Source organism: Bos mutus, chromosome 15 (assembly GCF_027580195.1).
Source record: "Bos mutus isolate GX-2022 chromosome 15, NWIPB_WYAK_1.1, whole genome shotgun sequence".
Classification (NCBI taxonomy): domain Eukaryota; kingdom Metazoa; phylum Chordata; class Mammalia; order Artiodactyla; family Bovidae; genus Bos; species Bos mutus.
This window is the reverse complement of record NC_091631.1, coordinates 4,282,133-4,299,349: the sequence shown is the minus strand read 5'-3', so window position 1 is coordinate 4,299,349 and position 17,217 is coordinate 4,282,133. Positions and strand designations below refer to the sequence as shown.

Here is a 17,217-nt window from a genome sequence, read left to right as displayed (position 1 = left end):
CCAGGCTCCTCCATCCATGGGATTTTCCAGGCAAGAGTACTGGAGTGGGTGCCATCGCCTTCTCCAGAAGCGACTTAGCAGTAGCAGTTATGGAGAGAAGAATGTTCTCTATACATTAAGTCACTGCTGCTGGAGTTAATAGACATCAAGATTTGGGTTAGTGCAACAAAAGAACTTCGTGTGACTCCATCCTTCATCAGATCTGTGTTAACGCATTTTTTTGGTCATGCCCCGTGGCACGTGGCATCTTAGTTCCTTGACCAGGGATTGAACCCACGCCCCCTGCATTGGAAGCACAGAGTCATAACCACTGGACCACAGGGAAGTCCCCATCAGCTCTGTGAATGGGTGCAAGCCTGTCTTGTCCCTGAGCAACCAGCTGCACCTGTGAGATGACCAACTTGAGTGATTCAGTGATTTTCAAACTGAGTTTTTAGCATCAGAACCCTTTCTTTCCGCAAAATTTCCAACTTATCCCCTGATAAGTCTCAGCAGTTCCCTCTCCCCTATGATGGCCTGGAATCCCCCCGTCAAACACAAGATTTCTTCTAGTGATAAAATCCCTTGGCTTCCCTAGTGGCTCAGATGGTGAAGAATCTGCCTGAAATGCAGCAGACCTAGGTTCAATTCCTGGGTTGGGAAGACTCCCTGGAGAAGGGAATGGCAACCTATTCCAGTGTCCTCGCTTGGAAAATCCCATGGACAGAGGAGCGTGGCAGGCTACAGTCCATGGGGTTGCAAAGAGTCGGATACCACTGAGTGACTTTCACTTTCACCTTTCCACAAATAAACCGAGGGGAATTGAAAACCATGGGCTAAATTCAGAAAAGTCTGTGCCTGAGGAATAGGACCTCGTGTGCTCTGTAAATCTTTTCATGTAGGTCTGTTACTTGAAGAATAGGGTGGGAGTCAAGTCCCTAAGCCCGTGGTTCTGAAATATTAACGTGCCTCGGGGTCACCTGGAAGGTTTCCAGTTTTTCTGGAGGGTTTCCGCCTGCAGGGTCTCTGGTGGACCCCAGAGCTGCGTTTCTGCCAATTCCTGGTGCTGCTGCTCCAGGGCGCTTGCACTATCCTGGGGAGAGTGGGAACCTGACAGGCATCATTTCTTTCCGTGTTCTTTTCTTTCACTTTAATTGAGCAGATGTGTGTCTGGCCCCAATTGTGTGTGTAAGGTGGAGAAGGCAAGGGCAACCCACTCCGGTACTCTTGCCTGGAAAATCCCATGAATGGAGGAGCCTGGTGGGCTGCAGTCCATGGGGTCGCTAAGAGTCGGACATGACTGAAGTGACTTAGCGGCAGCAGCAGCAGTGTGTGTAAGGCGTGTGCTGGGGGCCGGGGATGGAGGAGGCAGAGGTAACAAAGAGCAATCAGGGATGGTTCCTGTCTTCACTTTATTTGTGACGCAGAAGGTTGGGTTCTGTACCTGCTTCTGACATTAGAGCAGGTCATTATGCAAACAAAAGGCTACTGCTTATTGTGTGCAGATAAACTTTATGGTGTTGTTGAACCCAAGGCTTCACACATGGAATGTTCTCCTAAATATCCGTTAGATAAATGAAAACAACATAGTTAATGGAGAGCAAGACAAATTTAAATGGGCTCTTGTTCATTTTTAAAGAAAAAACTAATTAATTTTTGGCTGTGCTGGGTCTTCGTTGTGGCTCATGGGCTCAGTAGTTTCGGCTCTAGGGCCCTCGTTCATCTTACATCGGGAGGGAAGTGGATGTTAATGACTAAGTGAGAGGAGAGAGGAGCCTGTGTTGTTGTTGTTCAGATGCCAGGTTGTGCCTGAGTCTTTGCGACCCCATGAACTGCAGCATGCCTGGTTTCCCCTGTCTTTCCCTATTTCCCAGAGTTTGCTCAAACTCATGTCCATTGAGTCGGTGTGTGAAAAGTGTGAAAGTGAAAGTTGCTCAGTCGTGTCCAACTCTTTAGCGACCCCATGGACTGTAGCCCACCAGGCTCCTCTGTCCATGGAATTCTCCAGCCCAGAATGCTGGAGTGGGTAGCCTATCCCTTTTCCAGGGGATCTTCCCAACCCAGGAGTTGAACTGGGGTCTCCTGCATTGCAGGCGAATTCTTTACCAGCTGAATGAGTTGATGATACCATCCAACTGTCTCATCCTCTGTCACCCACTTCTCTTCCTGTCCTCAATCTTTCCCAGTGTCAGGGTCTTCCCCAGTGAGTTGGCTCTTCACATCAGGTGGCCAAAGTTTTGGAGCTTCAGCATCAGTCCTTCCAATGAATAGTCAGGGTTGATTTCCTTTAGAATTGACTGATTACCTGTACCAGATTCTCCATATATGTTATTTTTTCCTCTAACAACCCTGGGAGATGTTACTATTTTATAGATGGGGAAACTGAAGCTTAGAGTTTAAGAACTTGCCCACAAGTTAGCAACGTAAATCCAGCTGGTAAGAGACTAACTTAGGCAAAAACTCCATGCCAGTGTATGCCTCAGTCCTGTGTTCTTTCTTGGAGCAGTGGTCCAGAAGCCGGGATTTTTTTTGGCATCAACCAATAAAATTTATTTAGTGTATCATGTGGCAAAGTTACTAACATCATGAACAACTTAAATAATTGGTTTTCAATTGGTTTCAACAAAGAGAAAAATTACATCAAAATCAATATAACTTTTTACATGAATTAACTAAAAAAATGTCAGAGGTTAACCTTACTCTTTCATGCAGAAAATGAAATGGCATAGTTTAGTGTTACCTTCTTCCCAGCTTTCACCAAGTGCTAACATCAAGTACCATTTAAGTCTGTCTCTTATTTGAGCATGAGGTGTTTATGTGCTATGCTATGCTTAGTTGCTCAGTCATGTCCGACTCTTTGTGACCCCATGGACTGCAGCCCCCCAGGCTCCTCTGTGGGGATTCTCCAGGCAAGAATACTGGAGTGAGTTGCCATGCCCTCCTCCAGGGGATCTTTCCGACCCAGGTCTCCTGCAATTCAGGCGTATTCTTTACCGTCTGAGCCAGCAGGGAAGCCTATGAGGTATTTCTGGTTTTCTACAAATTAAGATTTTTTAAAAAGCAGAAGCTGGGATCGTTTAATAAATACAGATCTCTGGGCCAGAGTTAGCATCTCTGGAGTTGAGAAGCAGGCATCTGTTTTTAAAGCAAAACAAACCTCTCATTTTTAAAAAAGTCAGTTACCAAGTAGGGATTCAGATAACTTTCAGAGAGCGGTTGTCTCTTGATTTTTATTTCTGTTCACATCTGCCCACTGGCTGTCAAAATCAAACACCCCAAAATGATTTAATCTGATTTTCTTTTTTTTTTTTTGGTGTCCATAGTTGTGTTGGAGTTAGTGTGTATCTAAAAGTCTTGAGAAAAGCTCTCATTTCTTCTGCACGTGGAGTTTAGTTCAGTGAACAGTTGGTGGAAGGGCTGCTGTAGGGCTGGGGAGCCAGGTGGGCACAGGGTCCCCTGTGAAGGAACAGTGGCTGCCCAGCTGTAAGTCAGTTTCTGTGCAGAAATGGGGGCTCAGTGTTGGCTAGGTCTTCTGATTTCTCAAGAGAAACCAGAAATCTAGATTTTTATGGGAAGACTCCCAAATTTATAAAGTTAGTAGGAATTGAAAATTAAAATGCAAAATTCCAAGGGTCAGGCAGAACCCACGTAAGGCCTGGATTCAGACTCTGATGCTCAGTTTTAAGATCTCATCTCCTGTGAGGTTTCAGTGATGGCAGACAGTGTGATCTGAGTGTTTGCATTTCATTCTAGACCAAATGTGAGGAGTACTGGCCCTCCAAGCAGGCTCAGGACTACGGGGACATAACTGTGGCAATGACGTCCGAAATTGTTCTTCCAGAATGGACCATCAGAGACTTCACAGTGAAAAATGTAAGTAAGGAGTCAAGACGCATAGATCTCATATAAAATTAGTATCCATTACTTTTGGGGTGACACTTTTAGGTTGATATTGATGTAAATCATTTTTTTTGTATGCATCAGGAAAATATTTTCTCTTTCTTCTTTATAGAATGTAACAATCTGTATCTGCATATACCCTAATGCAACCTGTTGGCTTTGCTTGCTTGAGAGTTTCATAAGTTCTTCATAAATGAATCTTAGGAGCATGGCTCAGCATCTTTAACTTCTTTTTCTTTTTTTTTTAGCATATGCTTTTTATTGCATTAAAATATACATCACATAAAATTTACTGTTTCAATCATTTTAAATGTACAATTCAGTGACATTAAGTAATTCACAATTTTGTGCAACCATCTCTACTATCCATTTCAAGAACATCTGCATCACCCCAAACTGAGGTTCTGTACCCGTTAACCACTAATTCCCCATTTCTTCCTCTCCTCTGGTGACTGCTACTCTACTCTCTGTTACTATGAATTTGTCTATTCTAGGTACCTCTTATAAGTGGAATCTACAATACTTGTCCTTTTGTGTCAGCCTTACTTCACTCAGCCTAAGGTTTTCTTTTTTTTTTTTTTAATTTAATTTTTTTTGATTTTTAAATGTTATTTTATTTTTAAACTTTACATAATTGTATTAGTTTTGCCAAATATCAAAATGAATCCACCACAGGTATACATGTGTTCCCCATCCTGAACCCTTCTCCCTCCTCCCTCCCCATACCATCCCTCTGGGTCGTCCCAGTGCACCAGCCCCAAGCATCCAGTATTGTGCATCGAACCTGGACTGGCAACTCGTTTCTTACATGATATTTTACATGTTTTAATGTCATTCTCCCAAATCTTCCCACCCTCTCCCTCTCCCACAGAGTCCATAAGACTGTTCTATACATCAGTGTCTCTTTTGCTGTCTCGTACACTGGCTTATTGTTACCATCTTTCTAAATTCCATATATATGCATTAGTATAATATATTGGTGTTTTTCCTTCTGGCTTACTTCACTCTGTATAATAGGCTCCAGTTTCATCCACCTCATTAGAACTGATTCAAATGTATTCTTTTTAATGGCTGAGTAATACTCCATTGTGTATATGTACCTTAGCTTTCTTATCCATTCATCTGCTGATGGCATCTAGGTTGCTTCCATGTCCTGGCTGTTATAAACAGTGCTGTGATGAACATTGGGGTACACGTGTCTCTTTCCCTTCTGGTTTCCTCAGTGTGTATGCCCAGCAGTGGGATTGCTGAGTCATAAGGCAGTTCTATTTCCAGTTTTTTAAGGAATCTCCACACTGTTCTCCATAGTGGCTGTACTAGTTTGCATTCCCACCAACAGTGTAAGGGGGTTCCCTTTTCTCCACACCCTCTCCAGCATTTATTATTTGTAGACTTTTGGATCGCAGCCATTCTGCCTGGTGTGAAATGGTACCTCATAGTGGTTTTGATTTGTATTTCTCTGATAATGAGTGATGTTGAGCATCTTTTCATGTGTTTGTTAGCCATCTGTATGTCTTCTTTGGAGAAATGTCTATTTAGTTCTTTGGCCCATTTTTTGATTGGGTCGTTTATTTTTCTGGAGTTGAGCTGTAGGAGTTGCTTGTATATTTTTGAGATTAGTTGTTTGTCAGTTGCTTCATTTGCTATTATTTTCTCCCATTCTGAAGGCTGTCTTTTCACCTTGCTAATAGTTTCCTTTGATGTGCAGAAGCTTTTAAGGTTAATTAGGTCCCATTTGTTTATTTTTGCTTTTATTTCCAATATTCTGGGAGGTGGGTCATAGAGGATCCTGCTGTGATGTATGTCAGAGAGTGTTTTGCCTATGTTCTCCTCTAGGAATTTTATAGTTTCTGGTCTTACGTTTAGATCTTTAATCCATTTTGAGTTTATTTTTGTGTATGGTGTTAGATCATACACCATGACCAAGTGGGCTTTATCCCAGGGATGCAAGGATTCTTCAATGTCTGCAAATCAATCAATGTAATACACCACATTAACAAATTGAAAAATAAAAACCATATGATTATCTCAATAGACGCAGAGAAAGCCTTTGACAAAATTCAACATCCATTTATGATAAACTCTCCAGAAAGCAGGAATAGAAGGAACATACCTCAACATAATAAAAGCTATATATGACAAACCCACAGCAAACATTATCCTCAATGGTGAAAAATTGAAAGCATTTCCTCTAAAGTCAGGAACAAGACAAGGGTGCCCACTTTCACCATTACTATCCAACATAGTTTTGGAAGTTTTGGCCACAGCAATCAGAGCAGAAAAAGAAATAAAAGGAATCCAAATTGGAAAAGAAGAAGTAAAACTCTCACTATTTGCAGATGACATGATCCTCTACATAGAAAACCCTAAAGACTCCACCAGAAAATTACTAGAAATAATCAATGACTATAGTAAAGTTGCAGGATATAAAATCAACACACAGAAATCCCTTGCATTCCTGTACACTAATAATGAGAAAACAGAAAGAGAAATTAAGGAAACAATTCCATTCACCATTGCAACGGAAAGAGTAAAATACTTAGGAATATATCTACCTAAAGAAACTAAAGACCTATATATAGAAAACTATAAAACACTGGTGAAAGAAATCAAAGAGGACATTAATAGATAGAGAAATATACCATGTTCATGGATTGGAAGAATCAATATAGTGAAAATGAGTATACTACCCAAAGCAATTTATAGATTCAATGCAATCCCTATCAAGCTACCAACAGTATTCTTCACAGAGCTAGAACAAATAATTTCACAATTTGTATGGAAATACAAAAAACCTCGAATAGCCAAAGCGATCTTGAGAAAGAAGAATGGAACTGGAGGAATCAACCTACCTGACTTCAGGCTCTATTTCAAAGCCACAGTTATCAAGACAGTATGGTACTGGCACAAAGACAGAAATATAGATCAATGGAACAAAATAGAAAGCCCAGAGATAAATCCACGCACATATGGACACCTTATCTTTGACAAAGGAGGCAAGAATATACAATGGATTAAAGACAATCTCTTTAACAAGTGGTGCTGGGAAATCTGGTCAACCACTTGTAAAAAAAATAAAGCTAGAACATCTTTAACTTCTTTACTTCCCCTTCCAGGTGATCTGCTTATAGAGTTTTTCTTACAGGTCAAGGCCCTTTTGAATTGTTTGGTTGGAAATTTGACATCAGGAGTGTCCGTTTGCTGTTGAAATAGTTTATGATGACAGTTACGTTAATAGGAGTCCAGGACATATCCATATGGCCTCCTTTCCTCTCAAAAGTTATGAAAACAAATGCAACTAAATTGTGTAGGCATTCTAAGAAGTCAGTATGTGTCCTTTTTATTTTTAAACGGTATTTAAAAATTGAATCACTGTCATGGGTGACTCTGATATCTTTTGATGGCTGTGTAAATCGGTATAGCCCTCTTTACTACTACTACTAAGTCACTTCAGTCGTGTCCGACTCTGTGTGACCCCATAGACGGCAGCCCACTAGGCTCTGCCGTCCCTGGGATTCTTCAGGCAAGAACACTGGAGTGGGCTGCCATTTCCTTCTCCAATGCATAAAAGTGAAAGTGAAGTCACTCAGTCGTGTCCGACTCTTAGTGACCCCACAGACTGTAGCCCACCAGGCTCCTCCGTCCATGGGATTTTCCAGGCAAGAGTACTGGAGTAGGGTGCCACTGCCTTCTCCATAGCCCTCTATAGTTTATATCAAAGGCATAAAAATATTTGTTCCCCTTTGATCTGGTTTCAAGCTTGAGAATCTGTCCTAGAGAATTAATCTGAAATCTAGGAGAAGCATTCTTCTTTTTTTAAACATTTATTTGTTTATGCAGCTGCACTGGGTCTGAGTTGTGGAATATGGGATCTAGTTCCCTGACCAGGGGTCGAAACCCAGGCCCACTGCATTGGAAGCACGGAGTCTTAGCCACTGAACCACCAGGGAGTCCCTGATATATATCCATTAAAAAAGAAAATAAATATGCTTCAAAGGGTAGCTGTCACTGAGCAAACGCCTGCCATCCAGGTGTAGTACACACAGATGAGGTCAGTCCCCAGGTGTAGGCATAGCGAGTGCAGTTGACTCAGGAATGGGCATGGTTCAGCCAGGGCAGAGTTCTGATAATTAAAGGTATGCGCTTTGGTCCACTGTAGGAAGGCAGTCTGTGTCGTAACTAACTCTGTTATAATGACCTTCACTTTCTATTGTCTGTCTGAAGTTGAAATAGATGTTTTTTTTTTTTTTTTTTTTGGAGTCCTTTCTCAAACCCCTACAGTTCTAAATATTTACTTGGTGATTGCTGATTGCTTATCACTTTATTAAATTCTTTAGAAAGTCAAAGTTGCTCAGTCATGTCCAAGTCTTGGCAACCCCATGGACTATACAGTCCATGGAATTCTCCAAGCCAGAATACTGGAGTGGGTAGCCTTTCCCTTCTCCAGAGGATCTTCCCAACCCAGGGATCGAATCCAGGTCTCCCACATTGCAAGTGGATTCTTTACCATCTGAGCCACAGGGGAAGCCTAAGAATACTAGAGTGGGTAGCCTATCCCTTCTCCAGTGGATCTTCCTGACTCAGGATTTGAACCAGGGTCTCCTGCATTGCAGGCAGATTCTTTACCAACTGAGCTATCAGGGAAGCCAAAATTCTTTGGAAGACATGTGAATTATGAGACAGTTCTTGCCCTGAAGGCACTGGTTATCATAGTTATACTTGCATAAATTTATTTCTGGCTGGTGACATTCCCCCTTGGGTTCAGGGATGGGGGTTTATGAAGCTCTGAGGAGGTGTAGGTATAAGAATGTGAGTGCACTATTGGCAGGGGCCTGTGATAAAAAGGGAAGATTCTGAACTCAAAACTGAAGGATACGAGATTTCTGCCTCTGAGCTGAGTGTTGAGACTGTCACTTCACAACTTGGAAAGTTTGTTTCCCCTTCTTAAAAGGGAGACAGTAAACCCTCCTGCTTGGCATGTTATATGGATTTGCAGTCTGCGCAAGCACTTTATTAGCTATTTTACCAGCATATAATTCTAATTTGTAGTCATAACCATGTCTGAACTGCTTTTCAGCTGTACCATGCAGTCAGCCTTCAGGTATAGCTTGATCTAGCTTGCCTTTCTCTCTGGCTCTAACCTTGTTTCTTGGTTTTTAGACTCCGACAAGTGAGAGTCACCCTCTGCGTCAGTTCCATTTCACCTCCTGGCCTGACCATGGTGTTCCTGACACCACTGATCTACTCATCAACTTCCGCTACCTTGTTCGTGACTACATGAAGCAGAGTCCTCCTGAGTCGCCAATACTGGTGCATTGCAGGTATGCATATGTGACAGATTTCAAATGTAATCATCAATATGGACATTTTTGAAAAAAGAAAAAAGTCCGAGAGGGGATGCAGTAGGTATTTATAAATTCAAGAAGGTTTGGATATGGGACAATGGATTTATTCCCTAAACCTTGAGACTTTAGAACAGGGATTGGCAAACGATAGCCGATGGGTCAGGTTTGGTCAGCTAACTGTATTTTAAAAAACATCGTAACCTATTTTATTTCTTATTTATAATATTTCCCTTTGAGATATTTCAACCTTACAAAAATGCGGAAAATAATTTAACAAAGCTCAGCATGACACCATATATGTTTCTTTTTGTTAATAATACATTACAGGTATAATTAAAATCTCTACTTACTAGCCTCCTATCCCATTCTCTTTCTTACACATTTGGTCCTAAAGTTGATCTGTATTATTCCCTTGCATGCTTTTATATTTTATTGCATGTGTAGGTAACTCTATTGTTTTATATAGCTTTAAACCTTTACTAGATTTTATAATGTATAAGTCATTCTGCAGCCTGTTTTCTTTAGCATTTTGGTTTGCTGTTTAACAGTGTTGAGATACATAATTCTAGTTCATTTTATTTACTTAAAAATATGTTTTCCACATACAAAAACTGTCTGTAAATGAATGTATACAACCTGATAAGTTTGGAGATGAGTATACCTCCATGAAGCCATCACCACAATCTATTTGGCTGCCTGTTTTCATCAATAAAGTTTTATTGGAACACAGCTGTGTCCCTTTGGTTGTATAGTGTCTGTGGTTACTTCCACGCTGCCATGGCAGGATGAGTCTGCAAAGCTGATGATGTTTTACTTTCTGGTCCTTAAGAGAAAACTTTGCCACCTCCTCCTGCAGAACAACAATTGATTAGCTTTGGAGCTAAAGGAATTGATTTTGGGACGGAAGACAGGAGGGACTTTGTTACCCTTTGAGAGTAACAGATTGAAATGGATGAAACGTGCCATCCTAGACACAGTGGCAACTTCGATGGGACTGAGATTAAAGACCTCTAACAAGGTGTTTTATTTGTGGCATCTGATTTGAAAGTAACTTTAGGACTTGGGTCCCAGTTCCAAGCTAGTACAGTCTGACTTGCTGAGGTTTTAATTAAGCCAATGGTTAATGGTCCTGGCCTTGACCCTCAAAGCCTGGTAGCTGGGGAGAGCAGGATATATGTACAAATAGGGAAGTGGGACTTTTATAGTAGAGGGGACCCATGCTAGGTGGTGCTAGTGGTTAAGAACCTGCCTTCCAATGCAGGAGATATAGGAGACTCAGGTTCGATCCCTGGGTCAGGAAGATTCCCTGGAGGAGGGCATGGCAAGCCACTCCAGTACTCTTGCCTGGAGAATCCCATGGACAGAGGAGCCTGGTGGGCTACAGTCCCTGGGATCACAGAGTCGGACGTGACTGGAGCGACTTAGCACACTCAACCCGTGCTGACGTGCTCCTTTCCCCTGTTTTTCAGTGCCGGGGTGGGAAGGACGGGCACCTTCGTGGCCATCGACCGTCTTATCTATCAGATAGAGAACGAGAACACTGTGGACGTGTACGGCATCGTGTACGACCTTCGCATGCACAGGCCTTTAATGGTGCAGACAGAGGTGAGGCCAGCGTCTGTGTGTGACAGTTCTCCCTTCCTGTCTGTGTGTGTTTTTTTTTGTTGTTGTTGTTAATTTTATTTATTTATTTAAATTGGAGTATAATTGCTTTACAGTGTAAGTTTCTGGTGTATGATAATGTGAATCAGCTCTATGTATTCCCTGAAATGTTCCAGATAAACAGCATGCTCAAGGCGTGTTCTCAACAAGGGAACTGGGAAATAGCCCTCCTCAAAGCTGTCAGGGTGAAGGCATCCTGACCAGGATAGAGCGGAATATTAATCTAGTGTCAGGCCGTCACCCTGAACTAGTTTAGGACTCTGTGAAGAGATGCTGTGTTTCTGAGTCCAGCAGACAATGTTCTAGAGGCCTGGGTGCTTTGGGGTGAGCAGGTGGCTGGGGTGGGAAGAGTGGAGTCGCCTCCTGTGTTGGTTGGTAGAGAGATCTTCTTTTTTCTGCTCTAATTATATGGAGTCATAGTTCTTCATCTTTTAGATTTTGGGTAACACAGAAATCTTACGCCTGCTTACAGATGTTCTCGTCCCTTTTTAAAATATTTTGAAAATTGCATAAATTTGTTCATATCAAAAACCTTAGTGCAGGATTATACAGAGGACATTTTTCCTCTTTTGCCTTTTCTTTTCCAATTCCATGCCCTAGAGGTAGTTAGTGTTTACAGTCTGCAGAGCTGCAGTCCTTCGGCCAGCTGACGTGAAGAGCTGACTCACTGGAAAAGACCCTGATGCTGGGGAAGATTGAAGGCGGGAGGAGAAGGGGACGACAGAGGATGAGATGGTTGGATGGTGTCACTGACTCAATGGACATGAGTTTGAGCAAGCTCTGGGAGATGGTGAAAGAGAGAGAAGCCTGGGGTGTGCAGTCCATGGGGGTGCAAAGTGTCAGCATTACTTAGCAACTGAGCAATAGCAACAATATATCTTTATAGGCTTCTTTATGTACTTCTGTTAAAAAAAAAAAAACAAAAACGTGTACAGACATGGAGCGTATTTTATTTTTTTGAGAAGAATTTATAATTAGCTTTTTTTTTTTTTTTTTGCCTTTTAGTGACTTGGTTGTTTCATTTAGTATAATGTCCTCAAGTTCATTTATGTTTTAGGATATTGCAGATGTTCCTTCCTAGAGCATGTTTGAAAAATTGGAAACTATTTTATATATAATTGCTGTCCTATGATTTTTTTCCCCTCTTAAAGTTTGTGGATGTCTTTCAGCAAACACCTCTTCTTCTTTTTAATGGCTACCTGCAGATTTTGATGTGCTTGTCTGAAGGGTGGGAATCCTGATCATAACCCCAATCTCTACACACCCCCCACTGAAGGATAGGAGCCCCAAGCTCAGCCCTGACCAGCCACCTTTATTTCACCCCTTTCGTTGAGAATCACAGCTTACTCCTTATTCTTCATTCACATCCTCCGTAGCCAAGAAAACTGCTGGGCATTTTGCTGATTGAATATGCACGTGCCTTAGCTCCTCCACGTATTCTCTTTGCCCTTCCTTAAGATTCTGGTACTTCTTGAGGAGCCGAGCTGTGTGTGGGGTGCACCCCTCTGGTTGATACTCATTAGTGACGAGAACCTTGCTACCTCTACTTTCAGAGTTCCCCATTATGTAATTACTCCTTGACCATGTGAACTTGGAGTGTTCGCTTGTGGTGAGTGGGGTTGGAGGGTGGAAATCTGAGAAAACCTTGGGTGCTAATCTTTGGTGCTTCTCTTTTTTTTTCTTCTTTCTTTTTCTAACAGGACCAGTATGTTTTCCTCAATCAGTGTGTTTTGGATATTATCAGATCCCAGAAGGACTCAAAGGTGGATCTTATCTACCAGAACACAACTGCAATGACAATCTATGAGAACCTTTCACCCATAACCACGTTTGGAAAGACAAATGGTTACATTGCCTAATTCCAAAGGAAAACCTTTCTGGAGTTAACCAGACCATCACACCCACAGCAAAGGAAAATGCCCCGATGTTGACATGTTTTTATATGTCTCATATCCTAATTCTTTGTTCTGTTTTGTTAGAACTAATTTGAGAGTGTGAAGCTGCATGTGTAAAGCATGAGAAAGGAGAGGCTGGGGCTATCAGGGGCTGTGGATGGCTGGCGAGCAAATCAACTACATTCCTGATTACCAATGGGATGAGTTCACTTTTTTTTTTTTTTTCTTGAGAATTACAGAATACCAGGAAAAGTGAGCTATGATTTTTTTTTTTCCTTTTACAAGACATTCTTTTTTAAATAGACTATTTTATATGATTCACACGCTAAAGCCAGGATTGTGTTGGGTTGAATATATTTTAAGTATCAGAGGTCTATTTTTACCTACTGTATCTTGGAATCTAGCTGATGGAAAATACATAATTGTGGATGATTATCACGTAGGGAGGGGTATGTGGTACCTCTTCCACCTGCGTTTTCTATTTGAACATGTGCCTTTTCTGAATTATGCTTCCACAGGCAAAACTCAGTAGATATCTCTATTTTTGTACTGAATCTCATAATTGGACTATGTGGAATATTTAAACAGTAGTTTAGTATTGGAGGTTCAGACTTCTCAGTAACATTCCTATTCTCATTTGATTAGAGAAGATCTCGCCTCCACCCCACACTTCCCCATCTCCTGTTTTGTGCTCTGTTCTTTCATTCCTTTTCCCTCCTATTTTTCCCGAAAGACATTTCTGATGACCACACTTTCTACCCACTGGTTGAGCAAGAGTGGAAACTAAATTATCATCTTGAAAATTTTGGGGGTGGGAGTCGGGTGAGCAGAGGAACCAACCCTTCAGTGACACAATAATCTTTTATTGTCCCTGTTTTATCTTTTTTTCTTTCTCATTTCTGTGTTTGGTAAGAAGGATTATTTAAAGGTGCAATATGTGACTTAGTGATTCATGATGCTCTAGGTTTTTAGTAACGTTTTACTCAGGTTGGCATTTTATGTGTCTCTGTGTGTCCGTGTATGTGTGTGTGTGTGTGTTTCTAAAAGTGTGGCAGTCTGTGAACACGTCCGTGTGAAAACGGTGTCAGATGAATCCCTTCTTAAAGTCTACTGGCTTTGGTCTGTACGTGCAGTGACGCATATCCATATCTACTGTATATATATATACTAAACTCTTAGAACAGTCATTCCTTGAAATTGAGGTGTACAAAGTTTGAATTTGTATCAAAGATGTAATTATTATTTTTAAAACCTCTTTTTCACTATACTGCTGCTGTAATTACTTTGATTTTTTAAAAAAAATGTAGATTAATTTTTTGTTTATTGTTATTTGGCTTTCAGGTGTGTATCCACTGAGAGTTTCCAAATCTATGTGGATTTATTTTATTGGTACATAATCTGTAAACTTCTCAAGGCATTAATTAACACGAAAGGATTTGTTTCTTTGTTTTGTTTTGTTTTATTTTATATTGTGGCTCAGGTTCTATTCTGAAGATGTATTAAGTTTCTCCTCCAATAAGCAATGAAGTGTTCGAGGTCTTATGAAGGATTGATCAAGTCCCGCAAGTCCTGTGGCTGTTTCCCACAGGGATAAATCCTGCTGTAAGTGTAGGCGATGTGTCCTGTTGGAAATGGGAGTGGGGTCTTCTCTGAGCGCCCCGGTCTCCCTGGGCCTGTGGGAGCCCGTCTCCTGGCCCTGCGCCCCGGCTCGCTGGGCCTTTGAGCACTCATGGGGCGCTCCGGAGGGGGAACCACAGCGTACGGAGAACCCCTGGGTCAGTGCCGGGGTCGAGGGCCATACGTCTTTTGTCTCCCTTTCCCTTTGAGGTACTGAAAGGAAGAGAGGAGAGGTGATGATGGTGTTGTGTTTTGGGAGAACCTTACTTCCCAAGTGGAAATTGCACTTTTGGCTGTGTCCTTTGCTCTCTCTGTGGCGGAAAGCACTTCATTCCGTGTCGGGCGCTTCGAGGAGCGGGCGGGCTGGGCTGGGTCCTCTTTGGTCCTTATCAGGGAAGCCCTGCCATCCTGGGCTGCTGAGTGAAGCTGGGTTTGGGCGACGGCTTCCAAGTCTTTCACGCGGGTCTGCCCCTCGAGCCTGTCTTGGAGAGCTCCCTAACTTCTTCAGGGGTCCCGGTCCAGGCGGCAGTTCTGGGGTCCCACCCCTCCCCACTCCAGTTGCCAGGAAGCCATGCTGGTGGTGCCAAGGTACCGTCAGGCCCCACGTAGGCGTACACCCTGCTTGCGTCACTGCTGCTGTCCTGGGGAAGTCAGGGGGAAGGACTTGACTCCAGAAATTCCTTTAAAAGATGAAAGCCACAATAATTAGAAACATATGGGTGTAAAAAACGCAAAGATCAGAAACCCTCCTCCCTTCCGCCCGGGATGAGCTTGGGAAATGGGCCGTAGCCTGGTCAGTCTCACTCAGACGTCACCCCCGGTCCCGGGAGGAAGGCTTGCGGTGGCCAAGTCTGGCTTCCAAATGGGCAGGTCACACGAAGGTCATTCATGATGCTTCTCTGCATCCTGAAGAGGCCTGGCGAGGGGCCAGGGGGTAGGGGAGGGGGGTGGGGGTGGGTGGTGAGGGTATTTATAGCACAGTGATTGAAAAGGGAAGATTAATGTGTAAATATAGAGGACAGGCAGGCTGAGGGCTAGTCACAGGAGAGAGAGAGCGCTTTTGAGCTCCTGCCCCAAACCGTCACTCCTGGGATTAGGGTTAGGGTTCGTCCCAGGAGCGACGAGCTAAAACTGAGTCCAGTGGAGTCATGGGGAGGGTGTGATTGCCCCTGCTTAGCATTTGACAAGTGCAGAAGTACACCAGCCAGCGTGGGTTGAGCTGGTTTGGGGGATTTCGGCCTCTTTCTTCCAAGAGCAAGGACGTTTTTGTCTGCAAAGTTAAATCTAGTGATGGTTGGCAGCAGTGTGAAATGAGATGCAGGTCGCTTCCCTGTGGCCACGTGACAACCACCAGCTGGATTTGGGCACACTTGACCACTGGACGTGGGCATCGCAGAGTCGGAGGCTCCTGGGGCTTGGGCCCGACTATGCAGCTGATTCACGATTGCTTTTCATCTGGGGGTGAAAAAGCCTGGTTTCCTTTTGAAATGCTTGATTGCACTTGCTGAGCTAAACAAGCCTTGGTGACTGATGTTGATTTGCCTCCAAAGTTCAAGTTCTGAATTTGCAGACTCTGTGTAGCAGTCGAGTATTCAATATACTGTAGCTTTTTATCCCCTCGGGGGCACCTGTGAAGAGGATGTGTTGATGTGGACTCTAAACCTGTAATTTTCTTGTAACTATTTTGGAATGACGCATATTTCTAATGTTTGTTATACTTGTACAGAGTATTGCTGTTGGTTGCTTTTTTTCCCCCTCTTTGGTTTGTTTTTTAAGGAAAAACATGGCCTGAAAAAAATTTTTTTAAAAAGACTTATAAATACCAAATATAAAAAAATGTCAACACATCATGCCTCTGTTTGCTTGTCTTTCTGCCTCCTCACTTTACATCCACATCATATGGTTTACCGAGCAGTTTACTGGCCTCTGTTCAGCTGGGGGATCCTTAACAAAAGCATGTTTCCCTTGGGATTTTTCCACATTGTTTTGGTTTGCTAGGGGCTGCTGTAACAAAGTACAGCACGCTGAGGGGCTTAAACATTAAAAACGGACCATCTCCCAGTCCTGGAGGCTAGACGTCTGAAATTGAGGTGTCGGTAGGTTGGTTTCCTCTGAGGCCACTCTGGCTGGTGGATGACCATCTTGCCCCCATGTGTTCTAATCTCCTTTTCTTACAAGGACACCAGTCACTGGGGATCACAGCCCATGCTAATGACCTCATATGACCTGAGTTACCTCTGGAGACTCTTATCTCCAAATACAGTTGCATTGGGAGGCACTGGAGGTTAGGATTTTAGCATATAAACCTTGGGGGCACATAAGTCAGCCCAAAGGGCTTCCCTGGTGGCTCAGTGGTAAAGAATCCACCTGCAATGCAAGAGATGTGGGTTCAGTCCCTGGGTCGGGAAGATCCCCTGGAGGAGGAAATGGCTACCCACTCCAGTATTCTTGCCTGGGAAACCCCATGGAGAGAGGAGTCTGGTGGGCTACAGTCCATGGGGTCACGAAAGAGTTGGACCACGACTGAGCGACTAAACAACAGCAGGAACAACAAAAGTCAGCCCAGAACACACACGGAGGGTGATAAAGTGGGGCCTGGGGGGGTGAGGGCACCTCCAAAGTGTGGTGGCATATGTTCCCAGAGGGTGGGAGGCAGGGGTCTACAGGTGGACAGACACCCACTTGGGGGAACTCACATGCCTTAGGCAAGCCTCCAGGATCTTTAGAGGCTTTCTGGTTGATGGATTTGGGGAATCTCAAAATTTCCAGGGGACGGTAGCAGTTTGGGGGGTTTTTCTTTCATCTCACTCCCTTATGCC

At 43.1% G+C, this 17,217-nt stretch overlaps 1 protein-coding gene across 1 annotated transcript in view; it reads left to right on the top strand.

The window, feature by feature from the left end:
• Positions 1-16,245, top strand: part of PTPRJ (protein tyrosine phosphatase receptor type J) — a 176,826-nt gene extending 160,581 nt beyond the window's left edge. Inside the window, exons 22-25 of the mRNA XM_070383326.1 lie at positions 3,733-3,852; positions 9,040-9,200; positions 10,694-10,829; positions 12,587-16,245. Of these exons, the coding sequence (XP_070239427.1) occupies positions 3,733-3,852; positions 9,040-9,200; positions 10,694-10,829; positions 12,587-12,745 (576 nt within the window). The 3' untranslated portion in view covers positions 12,746-16,245. The remainder of the gene's footprint in view (positions 1-3,732; positions 3,853-9,039; positions 9,201-10,693; positions 10,830-12,586) is intronic.
• The last annotated feature ends 972 nt before the right edge of the window (positions 16,246-17,217 follow it).